Below are 22,462 nucleotides of genomic sequence, written 5' to 3'. Positions count from 1 at the left end.
TACATTTTTAGATAAGAAATTATTTTGGCAGAGAATGAAACATTTTCATTTGGTTGATTCCGCAATTTCCTAGGGTTTGCACATACAGGTAACTTCTGAATAGAAATTCTGCGACGCAATGTCTATTATTAACCAATGGACAAGTTCAACGCCCATATCCAACCGCAGTGGTTTTGCAACTAAGAATAAGTGTCGTGTTTTTTTGCATTGCTCTGCAGAACATCCATTTTTTACGAGACAATGCAAATTTAAAGATAACAAAATGAAATACATAGCGATAACAACATTTTTAAACACTAACTTCTATGATACTGGATATTTTTTTAATGAAATATGTAGAAGAAAAGAATTTGCAATTTTGTGTTAGCAGAATAGTAATACAAGTATGTACTACTTTGAAGCGACTTTCTCTCGCGTATCTTTCCGCAAGTGCATCGTGAAATTCTGATGACAATCTCTCTGTGACACACTCTGATCGAGAAAATCCATTTATAACTATATAATATTTGCAACGTGTAATAGAAGTTGTCCTCTGATCAATCTTTATAGAAAGTAATTCTCAATAAAATTCTTAACTACAATTGCAACCGTGCGCGAAGGACTTTGTGAAATGCATTCTTTATTAATTAATATGCAAACAAGGTTCAATCTCTTAATGTTGTAACAGAAACTCTAAAAAACTGTCCTATTTTAAAACTTAATAATTAATACTAGACTTATATTAATTACAGCCTATAATGTTACAGCGTGTCGTCCTGCTATCTGTGACACTTTTTGTTAATGAGGACAAGACTACATTATGCATACATTGTATGTATGTATGTACGTATGTATGTAAGTTCATATGCATGTATAATAAATGCAAAGGTCGTACATCTGAGCAATTTAAAATGTCTCCTATCACAACTAGTTAATACAAGAGATTGTCATTCTTAAAAATAAATTTCGATATGATCTAGTAATCTTTTAAGAAACTTAACAAAAATTTGTTAGAATATTCAAAACTAACCGTTAAGATGCTTGGACTTTGTTCCATTGCACGATGAACCTGGACCATACCTGAATAAAACAACTTTCTGCGTAACGAATATTTCCTTGCTAATCAATCGTTATCGAGTCAATGAACAGAGCGTTACATACCAATTTCCTTGCTGTGCCCGTCGAAATTTGTAAAATCAATAAAATAAATGTCGCATGACAGGAGGCTAGGTACTATATTTTGTACGTAGAAAACATGCGTGAAGGCGTTGTGGCGTTCTGCGGTCTTCCGTTAACCAATCAGAAACATGGGTGAGGTCACTAGCGACCAATGATTGTGCGCCAAAGGAGTAGAGGGTCAGGGGTATAAGATCCGGTGGCAAGCGTCCCTCGCGCATTAATCGTTTGGTTTTCGACCGTGCATTGTGTGTGGTTGATAGCAGAAGCTCCATTACTTGCTCCAACTATCGACTATTCACTTTCTACAAGAGCGTAAAGCAAATCCCTAGACTTCAAAATGGTGAGTAAACATTTTTTGAGAAATTCTGCTCGCGGGAACGATTAGTTGTATCAGCGGTGTTATTCATGAAAAGTGACTTGACTGGACCGGCCGGCTCCGCCCTTTTCGTTGTGACTCATTTAATATCTAAATACCGTTAAAATAGTTAAAACATTTATATCTCGGATAACAGTTATGCTTACATAAAACATAATTTGTAAAATTGGTTGTAGAATGTATGTAGGACAAAAGAAATGAAAACTAGGCATTTCTTTGTTTCACGTTATCGAGCGGCGGGGGAAATGCGCGTCGCGTCGTTTTGAGCGACGCGATCGATACTTCGTGAATGATGTCTATCAAATATCTTTTATACAAAAACCGGTTTAAATGTTATTGAAATTAAAAGCAATACGCTCCACGATGTAACAAAATATATTCAGAATAATCTTCAATAAAAAGAAGATAAAAAAATATACTAGTATTATTTTATAAATCCAGACTGCATAATTTAAATTTATTTAAATTTTTTCAGCGTGAATGTATCTCAATCCACGTTGGCCAGGCTGGAGTTCAAATTGGAAATGCCTGTTGGGAGTTATACTGTCTGGAACATGGCATTCAGCCTGATGGTCAGATGCCATCAGATAAAACCATTGGAGGAGGTGATGACAGTTTCAATACTTTCTTCAGTGAAACAGGTGCTGGAAAACACGTTCCCAGAGCGGTTTTCATTGACTTAGAGCCAACAGTAGTCGGTATGTAATTATTATTTCCATATTAATAATTTTTTTATATTTTTTTAGAATAAATTAGATAAGTTCTTCATTATATCAATTTTTGTTGTAGACGAGGTTCGCACTGGCACCTATCGTCAGCTCTTCCATCCAGAACAACTGATCACAGGCAAAGAAGATGCAGCAAACAATTATGCTCGTGGGCATTACACCATTGGCAAGGAAATTGTTGACCTTGTTCTAGATCGTATTCGTAAACTCGCAGATCAATGTACTGGACTCCAAGGTTTCCTCATCTTCCACTCCTTTGGAGGTGGCACTGGCTCTGGTTTCACGTCTTTGTTGATGGAACGCTTGTCCGTGGATTATGGAAAGAAGTCGAAGCTGGAATTCGCTATTTACCCAGCCCCACAAGTTTCCACTGCTGTGGTCGAACCCTATAATTCAATTCTCACCACCCATACCACTTTAGAACATTCCGATTGTGCATTTATGGTCGACAATGAGGCTATTTATGATATCTGTCGCCGTAATTTGGACATCGAAAGACCTACGTACACGAATCTAAACCGATTGATTGGTCAAATCGTTTCTTCGATCACTGCCTCGCTTCGTTTCGATGGCGCTCTTAACGTTGATCTGACGGAATTCCAGACTAATTTAGTACCTTACCCAAGGATTCACTTCCCTCTGGTTACTTACGCCCCGGTCATCTCCGCTGAAAAGGCGTATCACGAACAACTTTCCGTAGCGGAAATTACGAATGCTTGCTTCGAACCGGCTAACCAGATGGTAAAATGCGATCCTCGACACGGAAAGTATATGGCGTGTTGTATGCTGTACAGAGGAGACGTTGTACCTAAGGATGTTAATGCAGCCATCGCAACTATCAAGACTAAGCGCACTATTCAATTTGTCGACTGGTGTCCAACTGGATTCAAAGTTGGCATTAACTATCAACCACCTACCGTCGTACCGGGTGGTGATCTTGCTAAAGTGCAACGAGCTGTCTGCATGTTGTCGAATACTACTGCTATCGCAGAAGCTTGGGCCCGACTTGATCATAAATTCGATTTAATGTACGCCAAGAGAGCATTTGTACATTGGTACGTCGGCGAAGGTATGGAGGAAGGTGAATTCTCCGAAGCACGTGAAGATCTTGCCGCTTTGGAGAAGGACTATGAGGAGGTTGGTATGGATTCCGCGGAGGGTGAGGGAGAGGGAGCCGAAGAATACTAAACTGACTCTCGTTGAGATTTTTGAATAACGTACAATTCGAAATAAACGAATTGATTTGCAGCTGTGATTGTTCATATATTTTACCTGTCCTTTATGTATTTTCCTGACCTGTTCAATAACTTTCGTGAACAATTGAAGTTGAGTAGTTCATTTAAGTTACAAGTTACATTAAAAAATAGATCAAGCATCTTTTTGCAAGATTTAAAACTAGTAAAACTAATTCGAATATTTAGTAGTAAAGAATATTTGACATTTTTATGCATTCAATAAGATATTTTATCGTTTCAATAGCTAAGAATTGTAAAGAAAAAAAGATTACGAAGTTATTTATGTTAAAGATGTGTGGTGATATGAATTTATATGTTTATGTCGAAAGATTATATGACTATTTATGTCAGGAAAGTATGATATGTTGAAATATAAGAACACGGAAATTTGTGGTTTCTATACATTGTCAATACTTGTTAATGAATAAATAGATGCACGAAGATTCTCTTTAACATTTCAATTTAATTTATAAGACAGTAATGATATTATTTGCAATAATAGCATGCAATATGGAAACTTTAAAGGTGAAAAAGATAAGAAAATTAACGTCATGAAAATATTACTTTTATTTCATATCGTTAACTATTATAGTCTAGTGACTAATAAATTTTACATTAAACCTTTTTTTCTACGTTTCGTTTATACAAAACCTGTTTCATCCGGATAGTTTAAACGTGTCATCTGTGATAGTTCAATCGTTCTAAAATATATATTAAAAATACCTATACGCAAGTATGACACGTATGCCGCATGGTAGTTTGCCTAATAATTTATCGCGTCTATTTAGACTTTCTTATTGCATATACGAGAATATCTCTCCTAATTCTATCCCATCTTAGTTTCTTACGCATCAGTTCATCTCACTTTATTCCAATAACAAGAATAGATATCTTACTAAGAATCCGCCATGAGTCGAGCTCCTTACACTTATCGCGAACACGCATGCGCAGTACGACAGTGCACGTTGGTGCATGTCGGTGTGCACAGTGGTGTGTAAGGCGGTATTTTGTTAAAAAAAAATTGGCGGTTTCGTTGGGATAAAAATTGTGCAAATGTTATCGACAAGTAATTAACGTTCGCCCAAATGGATCGCCTGTCTATTCAGCGTTGCGACGAGTAATATGAGTGAGTGAATGCAATATTACTAAAAGTTTTCAGTAACGTTTCCCTTGGGAAAGAATGTAAAAAACCCATGGTTGGGAATATCGATACGATACTACGATCGATGCATCGAAACCGAATTGACGGTGGCTACAATAAACGTTGAATAAACTTTATTTGAAATCTATTTGGACCGATGCCTCGGGTCAGGTGTATCGATATATTGTTTGCATACCTACTTGCAAGGCAAGAAGCTGTGCCTTGAATGTATGCAGTGGAGTGCAGCCCCTCCAACTCGAGTTCTCGTTGCAACGTTCTCCGGTTTCCTCAATCACGTTTTTTTTTCTACTGTGCTGAATAATACATTTAAACAGAAACCATTTCAAAGAATGCTAACTTTATTTCATGACTACTTACGATAAGAATGAGTGAGTATTCCGGTGGAATACGCGAACGTTTCAACAACTTTGTATATTCTTGTGTGCTTATCTTGTAAAACGTAAGCCGGAGCGTATATGATACGAGACTCTTGTATTTCTGATAAAATGTACACACTTGGACGCTCTACCTGTACAAATTGCTTATGTATGGTGTGTATACATTAACACCTCTAAATGTTGTATCTACACGTGTGTTCGACTAATGTGTTCAATGTTGAAGATAATTCAGGTAGAAAGACTCTACGTTGTGTGTTGCGTCTAATGCATTCAGTACGATTAATTCTTTTCTGTGACGTGAGAATTCAAAGAATGATATGAGACATTCGGTCACGTAGATATTTTTTATATTTCCGCGTATGTGAGATGTAGTATCTTATACGTGGCAGGTAAATTATGTGAAAGACACTTGACAGTTTTGAAATACAGAAAAGTATCTTTATAAATAATAGTCTAAAGGTTATATTTTTTATTCTTTCGTTGTTTCTTTGTAAATTTAGTTATAACTGGGCATAACTATTTTCATATTTACAAATAAAGGAGAATATATGAAAATATTTGATATATTACATTCATTAAACTTTCCCCAGTATCATAATGATTTAGAATAGTGTCAGTAAAGTAGGCATGTAATTGTAACTGTAGATGTTTATTGACATTTGAAATATATTATTAAGTTTAGTATTCTTGATTTTGTCTTATGTTTATGATGTATATAAAGTATACATTGTAAATATATGTGTTATAACTTGTTTTATGCACCTTAATTCTTATATCTTTAAGGTTAAAGATGCATCACTTTAATAGTAAAGTGTCCATAAATGAAATGTAATTCTAGAATTTTATGTTTGATGGTTATTATTTTTTAATTCTCATAGTTTATGCACAATAAATGTGAATACATGCTCTTTTTGTTTGAAAATTACAGACCACTGCAAAGCCATGAAGATAAGTTTTTCCTTATCTTCGCTACAACCGCTGGGCCATGGCTTAGAAAAACATGGCCAAGCTGGGGTAGCGATAGAAAGGCCATACAACAGTCTCACAAAAAAGAGGTTTGTATAATTTTTCATATTTACTATAGTTAATATTTTATACAGTTTATATTATTTATATTACATTTAATAATTTATTTGTATTACAGGAAAGATCCAAAGCAACTTCACCATCAACGTTTGTGGACAAATCGTGAAGATAGCAAAGATGAGTTTTGGGCAGCAATACGTTCTAACTATGATTATATTATGGATACTAATTTGATAGATAGTTGTAGAGTATGTACTTGATTTAGATATTTATAATGTAATTAGACATAAACCATATATGACTTATGCTATATTATGTTTTAATTTGTCATTAATAGGAAGCTAATGGTGAATTAACATGGGACGAGACTGATGTATCTACGCAGTCATGGAGTTTGAAAGAAGTTAGTAGTCAATTTTCAGAGTTATATTCATGGCTAAGGGTTCTTCAAGAATTGGTTTATTGCAAAGAAGAAAATTTATTAGATAAAAGTCTGCGTGCGGTATGTATCATTTCAGCATAGCATGCTGTGCTAAATTGTTTATCTTTTAAAAAATTAAATTATTGTAAAATATAAATTTAAGGCTCACATGGAGGAGCTGCGACGTAGGGCATATAGAAGAAAGTTATTTAATGATCAGGCTGGAAAACTAGTGTCACGTGCCCCTGCTTTGAAAGATGAAGTGGCGTGGCGTGTTGACCACTTAAATGCAAAATGGGAATTAGTTGAACAAATTATGGCACCTGTTGAGCGGCCTGTATCTAATCAACAGGATATATCAGCAGGTAATTTTCTCGTTGAAATAGGAAGTTCATTAATTATATTTTCATCTGTGAATTCAAAATATTTAAATGAAAATTTGCATTATAGATTTCGAGCATGAAGTAAAGTGTTTAAGGAAATGGCTCCGTGAAATGGAATCCCGCCTTCAGCCTTTGAGCTTTCACGTAGATTGGACGTTAGCAGAGCTCGAGGAAAAAGCAGTGGAGCATATGGTGAGTGACATAAAAGTAGTAATTTTTTATAGCATATAAAGCAGTTACATTGCAACGAGTAATATATCTTTAATAAAATATATACATATTCGTTGAAAACGTCGATAAAAATTTTGTATACTAAATTGAATAAAAATAGAGTTTATTAAAACCGTGATGAAACCGTTGAATTAGAGTTACTAGTATATCCGGACAAACGAATACGAGCGACGCGTTTAGATATTATACGAGTCATTAACGTGCTAAATCAATATTACAAATATGTATGCCGTTTCCGTTTCTGAGCCGGATATATCTCTTTATTGTTAACGGAAATAGTCGACAACGCACACTTAAAGAGGCGTATGGGATAAACGTTGGTAATAGTAAATAATTACGCTCGGCATGCTTGAAATATACGTAACAGGCATGAATATATGAAAAGCAACTTAAAAAAGCGATCGAAGCCCATTTTTGAAGCGATCACGACGAAATTAATCGATGGTTAATACCTGGAATTTTCGTTGTGATTTCTTGTCAGTAATTGTGTAATCTCAGCCAGAAATAATGGAGCAAGTTTTACTTTTGTCATGGCGAGACGATAGTCGCCGCACGTTTAGTTTCAGCACGATTCTCTGTCGACTCTGTACTGTATGATCAGGTGGGCGTCGGGAACTCGACTCGTGTTAGTTCCGTATCTTTCTACCGTGTTTTCTATCTTCTTCTTTCGTTCCTTTCCTCCCCCCTTAATTGCATCCCAACACAAAACATGATACGTACTGGACCTCGTGAATGTATGCATAACTACAGTATTATGTACTGTAACGTGATGATGCTGCGAGTGTGTGAGTTTTTGAATTTTTTTACTGGCTACATATTGTGTAGAAAGATAGTCGAATCTGCCTTATTTCATTCTCATCCCGCTGTATTTCACAATCATGATTGCAAACATATTTATGATTTTCTGTTTTCGATTTTTCAGTGTAATCACCTATGTTATTTCCAGAATGAGTTGTAATTATTAGCAATATTTTGAATCAGGCAGAATTAGTATTAAATATTATTCGATGCAAAATAAGATTACTTCATTCTAAACGTAAGTTGTAGAGTAGTGCAAGAAATTGTATGCGAAACCTTATTACGATATTGTAATAATAAGATACTGTAAATGTCGAAATTAAAATAAGATATGAATTTTTAACTAATTAATCCTTAATTCAACGTGGAAGTAGCTTTCGTTCTCAGATGCAAGAGAATCTTGATAACACGAACAGTAAAAGTTACTTCTGTTTAATTGCATTTTTTCTGTTTCAAAACACGTACTTTTATGTATCCTTCAAAATGTTTAAAATTGTTTCGAAAGAATTTAATTTATGAGGACCAAGTATACTTTTTATGTTGCAATTTGTTTTGCGCAAAAAGTACAAGAATTTCTTCATCGTTAAAATTATTATCTTTCTAATTGAATTTCTACAAATTAGAAGATAATTAATTAGATTTGTAGATAATAGCGATTGCGTATCATGCTTTTGAAATTTTAACACGATTATCCTGTCTCGTTTTACTCTTTCGATCGATATAATCGAACGAAAGCGTCCATCGAATAACTTTAAATTTAGCTCTGTAAGCTGGCGCGAATAAATTTGTTTATGCCCCGGTTCGTTGCTCCCTATCAAAGCCACATGCCATGTTAACTTTAAGCAAATTCCATAGAATCTTCAATCTCAGCTATGAAATAGAAAATTCGTTGTTTCGAACATCGTGTATCTTACGATCGTTTTATAAATTATTTCCGAGTCACGCGTGTAAAAAATAGTCAAGGTTGAAACGTGCTTCACAAACGTTGACTAGCTTCTACGTTACGCAATCCCCTGGCCGTAGTGTTACAGTGAAAGCTGCTATTACGTTCGGTACAAAGATCCAGATCAATTTTTAACTCTGTAAACCGTGAAGTCTCAACTTTTATCCATATTCAGTATTTTACGCGATAAATGATATGTATAATCTTTATTACGTACAAAATATAAATTAAAACGAAGTACTTTGCAATTAAGCAACTTGTTTCAAATCCTTCTGAATTATCTAGGTACCGATCGAAAGTTAAATAGAGCTAAATTGAATTTTATAAAATCAGAGTAAAAAAGAAAAAGGATTCAAGTTTGCCACGTATCTAGTTTGCCTTACAATTGCAAATAAAACGTTACGTTAGCAAATAAAAGCACGGAACATTCGTTCGGAGTGCAAACACCAATCAGTGCTGGAACATTTATCATCGTGAAAGTACTCGCGCCTTCATGGTTAATTAATCTCTAGAAACTTATTGTTCAAGTGCACGCTCGGTAAAGGGGCCGATTTTTTCGAGAATTATCGCGCGACTCGGAATCTTTCATATACGTCATTCATTAAACGCACTGAGGCTATCGTAGTACGGGTGCGATACATGGATATTGAATCTCCAGATAAAGCAATTAATCTATCATACGCGTGATTTTCCGATTCGATGGAGAAAATAAAATGAAAGTCTCGGTATTAAGGCCGTGAGCAGGTACTATTGACGGAACGAAAAGAAGGAAAAAGGGAAAAGAGAAATACGTGCCACAAGTACGATAATGATCTAAGGGGAACGATCTAAGGGGGGATCTGACGTAAGGGGAACGCATAATTTATTTTACGTTGTGTATCGTTCGGATTGTTCGATCGATAGAATTTCAGAATGCTGATGAAGATTGATGGCGGCGGTACTTGTGCCTCTCGATGCAAGTAAACGTTATTCGACCAGTCGAGTGTCTCCTAGGGGACATATGTTACGAATGCTCATTGATGCTCGTGAATCGTGTAAAATTGAAGATCGATACCGAGTTGATATTAGCAACTGAAAGATGAGTAGAAGTCTACATAAAGTGTATTTTAGCATATCTATCATGTTGATGGATGTTGAAGTATTTAACGAATGTATGTATTTAATTTCATCATGGAGGGATCTACAGTTTGTAGAAATCGATAGAAGCGACCGAATTTTTATTAGGTTTAAAAATTAAAGTGGGTTAAGATGGCGGTAGCTTATTTGAATAATTATATCGTAATAATTATATTGTACATTGAAATTTAGTAGATACGTTTAATAATATGTTTCTTTTAATTGCCGAAAGTTGTGTGTTGTAGAAAGTCTGTAAATGTAAATTTTACAGCAAATTGTAATGATTATCCGGTAATTAATCATACGATTTCATTCATTGTCTATATCCGTTCGCACGATTGCTAATGTTATTCCGCACCTACATACACCGTTGAATAATGTTCGCATAAATTTTCATAGGCTTATTCAGATTATAATTATTATGTCGCTTTAACTCCACTTCCTTTATAATTAGAATCCAATAGACAAACTTCCGGTTCTTTAACAACTGTATGGTTTATTATCCGAATATACATATTTTGAACAGAACTTTTTTCTTACTAATGGAAGGAATACAAAGTTTGATTTTTCTTTCTTCGTCTGTTAAAAAAACTACGTCTTTATTATTAAAAATCCTCGAAATTGTTAGTTAGTAAATTTTAATACTATTTCATCTTCGTCCGCATGTGGAAGGACAAGAAGTGCTTTTACTTTCTTCCGATTCCGCGGAATCGATCGCTGACCTCGCGCGAAATGAAATCTCCTGTGATCTTTTAACCTTTTCGCGCCTGGCATAAATTACAGCGTGTATCGGTTGGAAGAACCAATATTACATTATTATTTACACGCGTCGCTGAAAGGTTTATGCAACGCGCAATGAGGATTCTTGTTTTATCGAACTTCAAGTTACACGTTCGTTTGCCTGTAACTTGCCTAAACGACGTGAAAGTGTCGTTATTATTGTATCCGTTGAAATTACGTATCGTAAATCGTTATTTCTTCATTCTACGATTCCCTCGAAACGATACGCTCGTCAGTTCGTTAAATCAATGGGTACGCCGTGTATTTAATCTTTTACGTTTACGCCGAGTTACCTTTAAAAAATATGTTTCTTCAAGTTTGCGTTTCTCTCGATTTAATTTGCCAGAATATTAATTGGTTATCAGAAGTATTTCACACTGATATATTATCGAAACCTGCGGAATATTGTTCAGCATTTTTTAAATAAACGCGAATTTCAACGAAAGAAAATATAACGTAATGTTTGCTTTCGCTGATATTCTCAGTTTTTACTATATTTTCTCGTTTCTGTATCTCGGTAAAAAATTTCTTTTTAAAATAACACTTGGCCAAAAGGAAACGTAGCTTTTATCAGACGGCGATTAATCGACGGATTTTTATGCACTTGTGCGAAATTTAAACGTGCAAAAATCTGTATTGAGAAACATTTGCAAAGAAATAAATATTTCCCAATTTACAACTTAACATCATTATCTTGATATAAATTCATAAGTTTTTCACAATTCCAGCCATTATAACGTAACGTATATCGATGTATATGTCGGAAATGAAAGGACATCGGAGTCTTCCCTTTGGAACCCCGGGAAAATCCCTTAACACCGTAATCTAGATTCTATCATAGGCGTAATTAAACAATTGTCGTCTTTCGATCCGATTGTATTTGTTCAAGATTTGTGATAATGAGCTTGGGCTCGAGGCGATAGCCAGTCGCCGAACGTAGCCGCGGTCACGGGATGAACGCTTTGCCTAACAAATGTATGAAATAATTCTATAGCTCTCCTTAAAAGAAATATCTCTGGCGACACGCGACAGTAAACATTCCAACGGTCTCTGTCCCGTGGCCACACGCAGTCCCTATTCTTCGAGTAAGATGATTGCCAGTTGTCGATGTGTCTCCACAGTACGTGATCAGCTAGCCCGAGGGCCGTTATAAACACTAAAATCTAGTTACCTAAAGTCCTTCAAGCAGATAAACAGTCTTTGTCCCAACTACGGGAAGATAGGGGAGATCTATTTTTTTCAACGAACGGCGTCTCCCACTAGCAACTTTCCCTCGAGGGCGGCTAGCATCTTTTCTAACCACCGATATAGAGATTGACCAATTAGCAGCACCGTTAATTTCCCTTACTTTCTGAACGAAGACTATCCTCGACGAATCCGATGATCTCGTGTCCTTAGACACACCCCATCATAGTTTTCCTCTGCAGCATGATCGCGACGAAAAGTCATTCTCTCGCGAGATCGTATTAGCGACTTACTTAGCGTCTGTACGCTCGGTGGATATTCCCCGTTTTAACAAAGAGTCCGACTTAGATTTTGCGGGCACGTTCATCCATCACCCCGTCGACCGCGGATTCGTTATTGAACCTAGGATCATTATCATTAGTTTCTCGAGTGTCTAATTGCCACGGTTGCTTGTCCAATTCTATAATAATCGTATCTGCACTAGACAATGTCTTCTGTATTGCTTATCGACAATGCGTAAACCAAACGACGATTCGTTTCACGCCTCTAATCCTAATTCCAATGTAAACCCGACATATATATAGCAAGAGCATAGGAATTGGGTAATTATAATCTGATTAAGCGTCGTTCTGTTCGCTTTCGGTTTGACAATAGAGGGACGTTGGACGAAAAATTAGCATGTTGCAAGTCGATCGGATTATTTACTTTGCTATGCAACTAGAATGCCTAGATAGCATTGATGCTTCGCTGAGTTTGTACTGCAATCTGAAGGATTGAATTTCCATGCGATATTCATTCCACGACATAAAATCGCGCGATACTTGTCTTCCAGTTATTTCTTACACTCTGAAATTGATACGAAACTTTGAATGAAATAAAAAGATCTACGAATTGTAACATCGAACTGTGATTCATTGTACTATGTATGCGTGGAGAAAAGATCGAATATAAGTATTTTGCAACGAGAAACCGAAGCTAGCGTTTTCTTATTTTTCTTCCATTCGATTCGTTATATATCTCATTAACGTTTAAAAATCAGCAATTTTACATACCGAAGAATCGAACATCGATCTCAACACTTGAATCGATCTCGTTCTTGAAGCTTTCAACTATCTCCATACTCTTTCCAATCGATCATTTCCACACGTCGAACACTGCCCCACCCCGCATTTATTCCAAACCACAATAGTCAGACGAGAAAGACAACTTATGCATCTATCAACGACTCGTTAGTTTCCACTTTTGAAATCGTTATAGCTTCTCTTTCTCTGGATCGATAAATCAACGAGCAAGTGAACCTCTCGACCACGTGTAATGTGGTGACCGGTAGCACGAGTCACTGGGAATTTTTGTGCATCGTGAAGGATGATCGAGAGACGAGCAACGGTAGTTGTTACGGATCTGGAGCAAGTCACGTCTAATTGTTTACTGGGAAGCGGTGAAGTGTCCGCAGGGTGAAGCATCGAGCATCGATAGGTACCGCTACTTTGGAAGCAGAATTGTTATGTCGCGTCGCGTCGCTCCGAGCTACTGGGTCACTATCACCGAAACATAGCCAGTTCGCTCGATATCAACCAGTTTCAGCTCGCGCGCGTCATGCACGTATGCGTTTAATTAACCCTTTGCGGTTCAATTTATTCTTCCTGCTCCCTCACTGTTCACCGACTCTAATCTACATCGACTTTCAAAGTCCCGCCAACCGAATGTTTCTTCCACCTTATCGCGATCGCACCGAATGTTGTACCAAGCCTGAACTACCGAGAAGAGTTCGTGGATTTTATAGAGATTTCAGTGGAATATCACGACGTTTTTAATGACGCGGGAAGTACAGAAGAACTACTGGATTTATTTCAAGTTAGTACGCTACAACGTTCCTGACTAACAAGGAACGCTATTCGATCGATGATGGTTTTTTTTTATATATATAAAAATGACGAAGAAAAATAGAAGAATAGCATTTTTGTTGATTCTATGACTTTGCTCTTCCATAAAATACTAGAAACGTGACGTATCATTCTTCGTACGAATCAGAAGAGTATAGGCACTACAAAACTCGCAGATTGAGTATAAAAGAATGTTACCGATAGAAAGTTTATATTGCTCTAAATCTCATTATATTTTCCTCGTTTCATCTTCTCATTTTATTTTCAATCTCTCATCGTGTTCATGGTAGCACCGTTATGTTAAAGCGGTTATTAAAATCTGCCTCTAACAATAAATTCCATTTGTCTATGACTGTTTTGCTTTCACTGCTGTATTTAAAAGGAACACACGGAATCTTTTTTCGTTCGCGCGATTTCTCTGATGGAACATGAGAGTACGGACTTTTTGATTTAGGTTACGCTCGTTCAGAAATGTAACTGCTATGATTTTCGTGCCACGTAGCGGTTTCTCCGTGGAATCATCCGCGTACCTTAATAAATAGACGCGTTTGCATTGCAAAATCTAATCGACGATCAGTGTTTTCATAAACGTTATTGCGCAGATTTTTCGTCGTATCTTATCCAGTGAAATTCATGATGGGAACTTGTAACGCGGGATAAGCGTTTCTTGTGCTTTTAATTAGCCAAGACGCCTGTAAGAAAGCAGGCAAAAATACGTTGATTCTCGCAACGTTTATGGCGAGACTAAGCCTTTTCCCATAAATTTCGTTTGTTTATATACAATATGCACGATGATCCAATATATACAAAGTTTTTTTTTAGAAACGCTACGGTTAGATAAGTTTCTCACGACCTAGATAGGAGACAGGCAGATGAAGTTAGACAACGAGTACAATTTAGTTAATTGTACGATCCTTTATTGGTCATCACGCTCGAAAGTGTACTACTAGCTGAGAATAAGAAAGTATCCGCTCTGATTTACTTTATTATTACGATATCAGCGGAACAAGTAACATTTACAACGGTACTCGTTAATTCGAAACGAGATCCGACCATGACAAAGTGCGATATCTGTTCTAATTAGCCTGGAAGTTGTGAAACATCGTTGGACTACGTATCGTCCAAGTCGTGGAGAAGCGTGCGTCATTAATATTACTGGTTAACAGCCACGTAAGTCGCGCGTCAGCCTGTCCATCGTACCGACTGACCTCCTAGTCGACGAATGTCACCGTTTGATACAACTTTCTTACAGTAGCGCGTAACGAGGATGAAACGGAAAGCGAACATCGATGAAGCGTAGAGATGTTTGAGGAAATTTGTTCGTTCCGTAATGCTGCTACTACGTCGGTTAGAATCACTGTGCAGATTGACATGTCGTGATCGCAGGTCCTTGGATCCTTCCGTCGAACGATGTTAAACGGTATCAAACGATCTGAAACGTTTTCAAACGCTCGATCATCCGCGGTTCGACGAATCGAACGGATTACTCACGTTCGCGGGAAGTTTGTCATTCGTTCGATCGAGCTAGACAACCGGGGTCAGAGTTTAATTGGATTCGTCACGGTATGGCATTGTCTGCAAACACGTGAAGCTGGCAGGAATCACGGGCACGTTACATAACGCTGGCATTAAAATAATCGACGAGTATCGATAATAACGGTAGTCGGGAGCTACTTCCAACGATCTTTTCTCGCCGTCTTCGTTCGATGCAGAAACAACGGTCGCGTGCTCCATGCCATTGTTCGATCGACTATTGTGTTGCAACGGGGCGAGGAAAAGTTCCAAGTGCGATCGACCTTTAAAGATTTTCAATTCCCTCCTTCTCCCTCTCTCTCTCTCTCTCTCTCTCTCTCTCTCTCTCTCTCGAGATAACATGTTCGAGTGGCTCGAACTCGATGTCCAGAACGAAGCACGACAAGAATTGTTGCTTTTGCTAATCAAGAGGGTCACCAGGAATCACCGGTCCCTATCACGTTGGACCAGCGAATGACAATGTAGATCGTGGAAAGTCACCGAGTCACGACTGCAACTTTCCCCCTGCCGTATATTCGTATGTCTCTCGCCATCCAGGCGAAATGCATTTTGAATTCAGCGTCTCATTGTTGGACAAGTTCGAGTGAAAGCGTGACGAAACTGGTATCTAATGAAGTATAATGCTCACCGTAGCTGACCGCACGTTTACGTACATAGGTCTTCTTGCAATGTTCTTGTTGCCCTATCGATGCAACTGCAACGCCCACGTGTTTGGACGAGCTCACCGTGAACGATCAGGGGATGTTTCTTTCTTGTTTAAATTATGGCCGGTTTCTCGTTCGATCATTGCCATAATCGGCAGCCGATGCGCAGGTTAATGTTTACGCAAACATAGCGTATAGGCGATGAGCGGTTAGGCAACGTTTGCCGACAATGGAATTTATTGTTAGACATATTCGGGCGTGACTCGTGTGTAGGCGATTAGAATCAACGTTTTGTAAGGTGGCACGATGCAAGATCGTGGGGTCTTCCAATGGGTCGGAGGATCTTCAATTGGGTCCACGAACTTTGCTCCTCCCCTTCCATTTCGCTAGCTTTAGTAACTGACAGTCGTACAAATGCAGTTAATAGGCTGGTGATGTTTGGCTATGGGACTGCAGTTTTAGGGCTCGTCTCGATTGACGACCGGTCTCGTCTGGTGATTGCGTAAGGACTGTTGGAGGGTCTTCGCGCGCCTTCTACTCTATTTCGTACTCGTCCAAGTACTCTTCTACATGTATATTACTTTGATATCTTGTTCGAACGTAAATTTGATGAAAGTTTCTTAGATGCTGATTCTCGATTGGATAGACATCGGCGATTTAACCTCTCGCCTTACGATTTTTTAATAGCTACTTAAGTAAGCGTTACCGTACCTAAGTGAGCGTTCGAAGAGTCGATATTTCTTCGACGTTTCAATAATCCTTTTTTGCCTGCTAAACATACATTTAGTAAGATGTACCATCGTTCGACGTAAATCGACGCAATCGCGTGATTCGAGTCGAACGACGTCCTCCGATCTCCCAACACGGTGCTTGCGACACGGAAACGTACCGTAAAATTACGTTCGTGGCTTCGTCAATTTTTCGCTTATCACTCCGTGACAATCCACGATTCAGATCTGAATGCGCGACCATCTAGAATCCCAGCTGGAAGAAAGCCTGTATATCCCTCTGTACGGTAGAGCAGAACCGTAAGAACCGTAAGAATCGTAAGAGACGCGTTTCCCTCGAACATGACTCGATGAATCTGCCCGTCGCATCGTCGCTGTTTATCACCACGCGAATCGTTCTTGATCTAGACAATACGTCGATTCGTGTGACAAAGGGTTCCTCGATACGAGGACAGCACCCGCGAATTTATCAACGGTGTCTGTCTTATGATCGAGTGAAAGTTCAATCAGGTAACTCAGACGGAGACAGTTGAGAGATAAGAGTGACTCACGAGGGGAACAATGGCCGCGGAGAGGAATTTGTTGAAGAGTTAGTCCCGCATGTAAGACCAATTGAAACAATTTGAGGCTATAATAAACCGTGCTGCGAACAGTGTACCGGCGTTGGTTCAGAGACACTGTGCCGGCTTCCTGTACCAGCACATTATTATAATGCCAGCGTTAACTCTGCTCGCGAGAGTATAAGCGCTTCCCTGAGCCTGTTGCGAAGAAATTCTAACAGAAGAATTAAAGAGAGAGAGAGAGAGAGAGGGAGAGAGAGAAACAGGTAGCTGAGATGGCGAATGGTTTCTCTACGTGGGTGACAATAGGGAAGAAGAGATCATCGAAAAGGATCGAAAAGGAACGAAAGCAACGTCGTCGACGAATGGTACACGGTGTCGTAAATTTCCTCGTCTCGATTGTATGCATCCCGTTCGAAAAATAAAAAGATACTCGACGTACGGAACCACGATGTTCTGTGCTCGCAACGGCACACCGTGAAATGTTATTTGAATGTTACAGTAGGTCATAGAGAGTTACGTCGCCACTGAAAGAATAGGGACCTCTGTGAAAAATGAAATGTGGGATGCGGACCGACAGGGAACGCTTTCTACTTGATATGGTGCTTTAATCACGCTGATGATCATCGTTTTTCCGATGAAACTAGTTGTCATTCTTTAAACGTTAACGTTGGTTAGAAATCCTGGCTAAACACAACTCGTTGGAACATTTAGAAAACATTTGTTCGTTTTCGTGACTTCTCGTTTAAATATTATATACGTTCCAAGAGATTGCTCATCGCGTGAGAATGTTTTTGCGGTCTCGTTTCCTTAGTGCACCTTAATTAACCAACGACAGAGACGCGTTAATTGTACCGCAGAAATTAATTTTACAGGAGCTCGCCGTTCTTACATTGTTTCCCGAGCGTAATCAAGCACAGCTGGAATCGTAGCAAATCGAACGAAAAACGCGTCTACCGGAATATTGTACCTTTCACTGTGTTCGTTCGAAGCACGACTGGAAAATGGAAGTACAGACAATAATTGTTCGTTAGATGGTTTTTTTCATCTTTTAGAAAATGGAGATAAAGGAATGTAAATTGGATGATTAAATTTATTGGCAGATGTCGAGTAACGTTTATCGCCCGATACATTTTTTATTACGTCAATAAAATTACTGTTAATCGTGGTTCTATTGAAATGAAGGGAAAAAGAAAATAAAATGATGGATACAAGTTCGCTTGCTAATTGGTTTCCTGTCTCGAAGAAGGAAATATCTTTTCGCGAATGAACATGTTCACGTCGGAGAACTATATCAATAAGATGGGAAGAGTGAAATTTAACGATCAAATGGAGCGTGGATGTAAACAAGCTTTTTATTTTGAACTGTTTATTTGATTTACAATTAAATAACAACTGTTTTAAAAGTTATCCGTTAATACAACGACGGCGATAAAATGCATTGTAGAAAAATAAAACTTGAATGTTTTCTTTCGAAATCTACTCGAAATATTTGTTTATAACTTTCATCCATTACGAAACAACTGAAAATCGCTGTATAAAATATTCAAGAAATTCCATCGAGTGGAACGCAGTTCTAAAGAAATCCGATGCCTCGTCCTTCGATTCGACGAACAAATAAAGTGGGTCTGGTCTTGGTCGACCTCGGTCCGGACGAAACAAAGCACCGCCGAAAGGACGCTCGACCACACCACCCGCGCAGCTACCTACCACACACGAACCACACAGACAGGAATTTTTCAGTACGCGATCGCCGGTCGAGCAAGTAAGAGAGAAAGAAATGGGGGAGTGGAGAATCCCTGCGAGCTTTAGTTAGGTCGCATCCGTGGCTCGCGTGAAAGTGACTAGACAGCAAAGGACTACACGCCGAGTTTCCTATGCGAACATCATTATGCACGGTTTACATGGAAGTCTGGTATACGTTCGATCAATCATCCTGATTTACCATAGAGATCGTTTTTCCATCGAACCGACCGTGTCGACTGGTTATCGTTCAACGTATCCCTTCGCGAGTTCCTAGAACGGCCATTTCAAACGCCTCTTCCGCGTTTCCTTGTTTCCTAGTCACCGTTTTGTACCTAAACGTTACAACTTCGTAGTCAGATGACCGACAGTGTCGAACACATATAAAAGTTCTAGACGAGAAAGCGTTAAACAACGCCTTCTTCCCCTGCTCCTTCTTCTTCATCTTCGTCTTCGTCTTCGTCTTCGTCTTCGTCTTCGGCTTCGTCTTCGTCTTCGGCTTCGTCTTCGTCTTCGTCTTCGTCTTCGTCTTCGTCTTCGTCTTCGTCTTCGTCTTCGTCTTCGTCTTCGTCTTCATCTTCGTCTTCGTCTTCGTCTTCGTCTTCGTCTTATGCTTTTATTTCTTCTTCTTGTACTCGCTCGAACCGGTAGTTAGTATATAGTTAGTAGATAGTATAAGCCGAAGGTCGATGGAGTTAGAAGAATCGTTTGAAACTATCGTCATAAGAGGAAGATCGCGCCACGACACGTGGCTTCTGCGACTGATTTTGTTGTTTTTCGAGGCTCGCGGAAGAGAAAGGTATTTTCTGGCGACTACAGGAAGCGCGAGGGAAAGGACCGAGATTACTATAATCGGACGCGGTGCGATTTTACGTAAACGAGCTTTTCTCTATTTTAATTTTTCTACGAATCTATGTGGCTCTTTTCGTCAGCAAAAAATTGAAACTCGATTTTCACGAGGAAGTATCGAAGCGAGCAAATATGTACTAACTTAGAAGTAAAATCGAAAGGTGCCGTTTTAATCGACTTTTCTTTTTCATTGCTTTGCTACGTAACGCCTCCCGAATATAATTGGTCGTTTATTACGCGTATATGTGTGCTTTTTCTGATAGAAATATAAAATAGTAGAAGCGGAAGGTGAAAAAAGAGGCGTTATTACAGCAGTGCACCTGTAATGTCAGTAATTACGTTTTAAACGCGCCCATGACCGGATATACCTTGCTTCTCACCTCCTCTTCTGATTATAACTGTCTTATTTAATTAGAGCATTTTTTACGACGGGGGAAACACCGAAGAGCAACTTTGGCTAGTAAACTTTGAATTAACACATAGGCTTCGAACGAACGGGCTTCAGTTCTTTTTTGTTCTTTTTTCTCCTCGATGAGTTTCTTATTAGAAGGAAGCGTATTATGTTTTTTCGTGAAAAAGAATACGAATTAATAGATGATATGGTAATATTAACGTAATATAATAGAGTTAAAGTGACTTCTTCGGGTGTCTAATTTAACGATCCGATGGTTTTGTAATTTTAGGCATTAGTCGGTTTTTGTTGACATTAATGCAGTAAAATGTTCCTTTAATCGCAAGTGCTTTCGACTGAGATTCTAATAGTCATTGAGTAGTCGTCTGTCGTAAATTGCCGGTTGTTTGGATCGTAAAAATAATCGGCACACTGATCTAGTTAGAACAACCAGTGAAATCTCATTATAATATTGGATGTTCGTCGCTGTTACTCGGTGCTTACAGTTACGGATCTAGTTGCATGTCGGTTCAATTTCTAAATCTACGAGCGATGAGAATGCAATTATTTGAAATTCGTATCCGTCAGATATTCAGATATTGAGAACTAATGTTGATGAAATATGCAAATGCTCCAAAGGGAATTCTATTTTTTTCTTTCCGAAGCCATCCGAGATGCATAGATACGCAATCAAGATAATACTCTTAAAAGAACCTTCGAAAGAAGTCGTTATCGTACTTTCACCGAACGAAACGAACTAAAACTTATCGATCCCTTAGAATTTCTCAGGTAATAGAAAATGAGTAACTATCAGCATCGACTTCAAATATCGTTTACTATCGTTGCGCGGCTCGATAAGCCGCCAGACGGGTTGTCATTTACCCGTTATATATTGTGGTATTGAACGTTGTAAAGGGTACCTAAGCGTACGGTGGATATCGTTATCGTCATATAACTCTCCCACGTTCGTTCCGTGACCGAAGATAACAGGTATACAGAGAACGATTTTTCGACTGGATGCACTAGTATTACGCGTATAGCTTAACGAATCGTTTCTGGTTTCCTGGTTGATCGTGGCGAATAAGTTGTATCTCTGACTGTAGCAAAGTTGACAAAGAAACGCGTATTCGAGGAAGGTACGTTATCCTATATCGTTTGGATGTGTACGTATGAAGACGTATCCTATGAATTTTTCAGGATCAGCGATTAGCTGTATCTAAATAGGTCCGCGGTTTGCCTGGTGATTTATGTAGGATGTTGTAGGCGATAAGAGACGTCTTAAGAGTTTCTAAATGACCGGTAAGACGCGTGGACGGTCGTTCGTTCGGTACGCTTGGACATTTATAGTACCTCTTGTAATTATTCGACTGGAAATTCTAACACTTTACTCTTGTCTTTGCGCTGTCATCCGCGCGATAAAAAATTGTTTGTCCAATAAAACGACATCTTAATACGCGTTTATATGTATTTATGCCGCGTCTATTTGCATGTATTTTGACGTTGAAGCTCAATCGGCGTCCCTGTACCAAGCCTGCCCCTCTCACCGATATCACACGCCGGGATTGTCGTTATAAATCACAGACCAAAGCTGGAATTCAACGTTGGCCCGCCATAATGAAAATGACTTTGTCACTTTTCTCAACCACGTTACAAACGATAGGCGTGTTCGTAGTGTACGTATAAATTTTGCATCGAAGGCACCACGCACCTTTCCCAGAAGTTGTGCGGGTAATTACCCGTGGTAAAGCTTACGTACAAGGAAAGCTTCCCTGGTCGACCGTTGCAGCGATACGTAATAAGTTACACGCTAACAGCCGGTAAATCACGTAATGCCATTGCCAACGGATTACCAGTCGATTATCAAGAAAATCGCATGATTTTATTCTCGAACTCTATCCAATTACGTTCCGTAATTATTCCAGCGAGCAATCAGCTTCTATTAACGTCTGTTGCTCACGACTTTGTCTTACGAAATTATCATCGACAGCGAATTATTAGTAGACGTAATTATCTCGAACGATGCGGACCAACCAGCCTTTGATAATTAATTGCTCGTTTCGTAGCATCAATTTCGTTCCACGATTAAGGTAAACGGACTGCTTTCTCGTTACACTTTTCCTAGCCTGGTACGTATATGCACAGATTATGTTAACACGTTAACTATTTGACTATCGTTCGTTTCTGGCCTGCTATCGCGGCTTGATTTATCACC

General features: G+C 38.6%; 2 protein-coding genes across 8 annotated transcripts in view; both read left to right on the top strand.

Moving 5' to 3' along the window:
• The first annotated feature begins 1,339 nt into the window (after positions 1-1,339).
• On the top strand, positions 1,340-3,510 carry LOC138184884 (tubulin alpha-1 chain). The gene is made up of 3 exons (XM_069123298.1): positions 1,340-1,498; positions 2,010-2,232; positions 2,324-3,510. Exons 1-3 carry the CDS (start codon positions 1,496-1,498, stop codon positions 3,448-3,450), a joined length of 1,353 nt encoding a protein of 450 aa, XP_068979399.1. The 5' UTR covers positions 1,340-1,495; the 3' UTR covers positions 3,451-3,510.
• A 140-nt stretch (positions 3,511-3,650) lies between these two features.
• Positions 3,651-22,462, top strand: part of LOC138184880 (klarsicht protein) — a 119,573-nt gene continuing 100,761 nt past the window's right edge. For 2 of the 7 annotated variants that reach the window (XM_069123277.1, XM_069123276.1), the window contains exons 1-6: positions 5,182-5,268; positions 5,965-6,091; positions 6,181-6,310; positions 6,400-6,564; positions 6,647-6,848; positions 6,934-7,058. In XM_069123277.1, coding sequence (XP_068979378.1) covers positions 5,214-5,268; positions 5,965-6,091; positions 6,181-6,310; positions 6,400-6,564; positions 6,647-6,848; positions 6,934-7,058 — 804 coding nt within the window. In that variant the 5' untranslated portion in view covers positions 5,182-5,213. The other 5 variants (XM_069123280.1, XM_069123281.1, XM_069123278.1 and 2 more) reach the window with 5 other exon arrangements.

Source organism: Bombus flavifrons, chromosome 11, assembly GCF_040668555.2.
Source record: "Bombus flavifrons isolate JBK064 chromosome 11, iyBomFlav1_principal, whole genome shotgun sequence".
In the NCBI taxonomy this organism is placed as follows: domain Eukaryota; kingdom Metazoa; phylum Arthropoda; class Insecta; order Hymenoptera; family Apidae; genus Bombus; species Bombus flavifrons.
The sequence above is the reverse complement of the archived record's forward strand: the minus strand, read 5'-3'. Positions and strand labels throughout refer to the sequence as shown.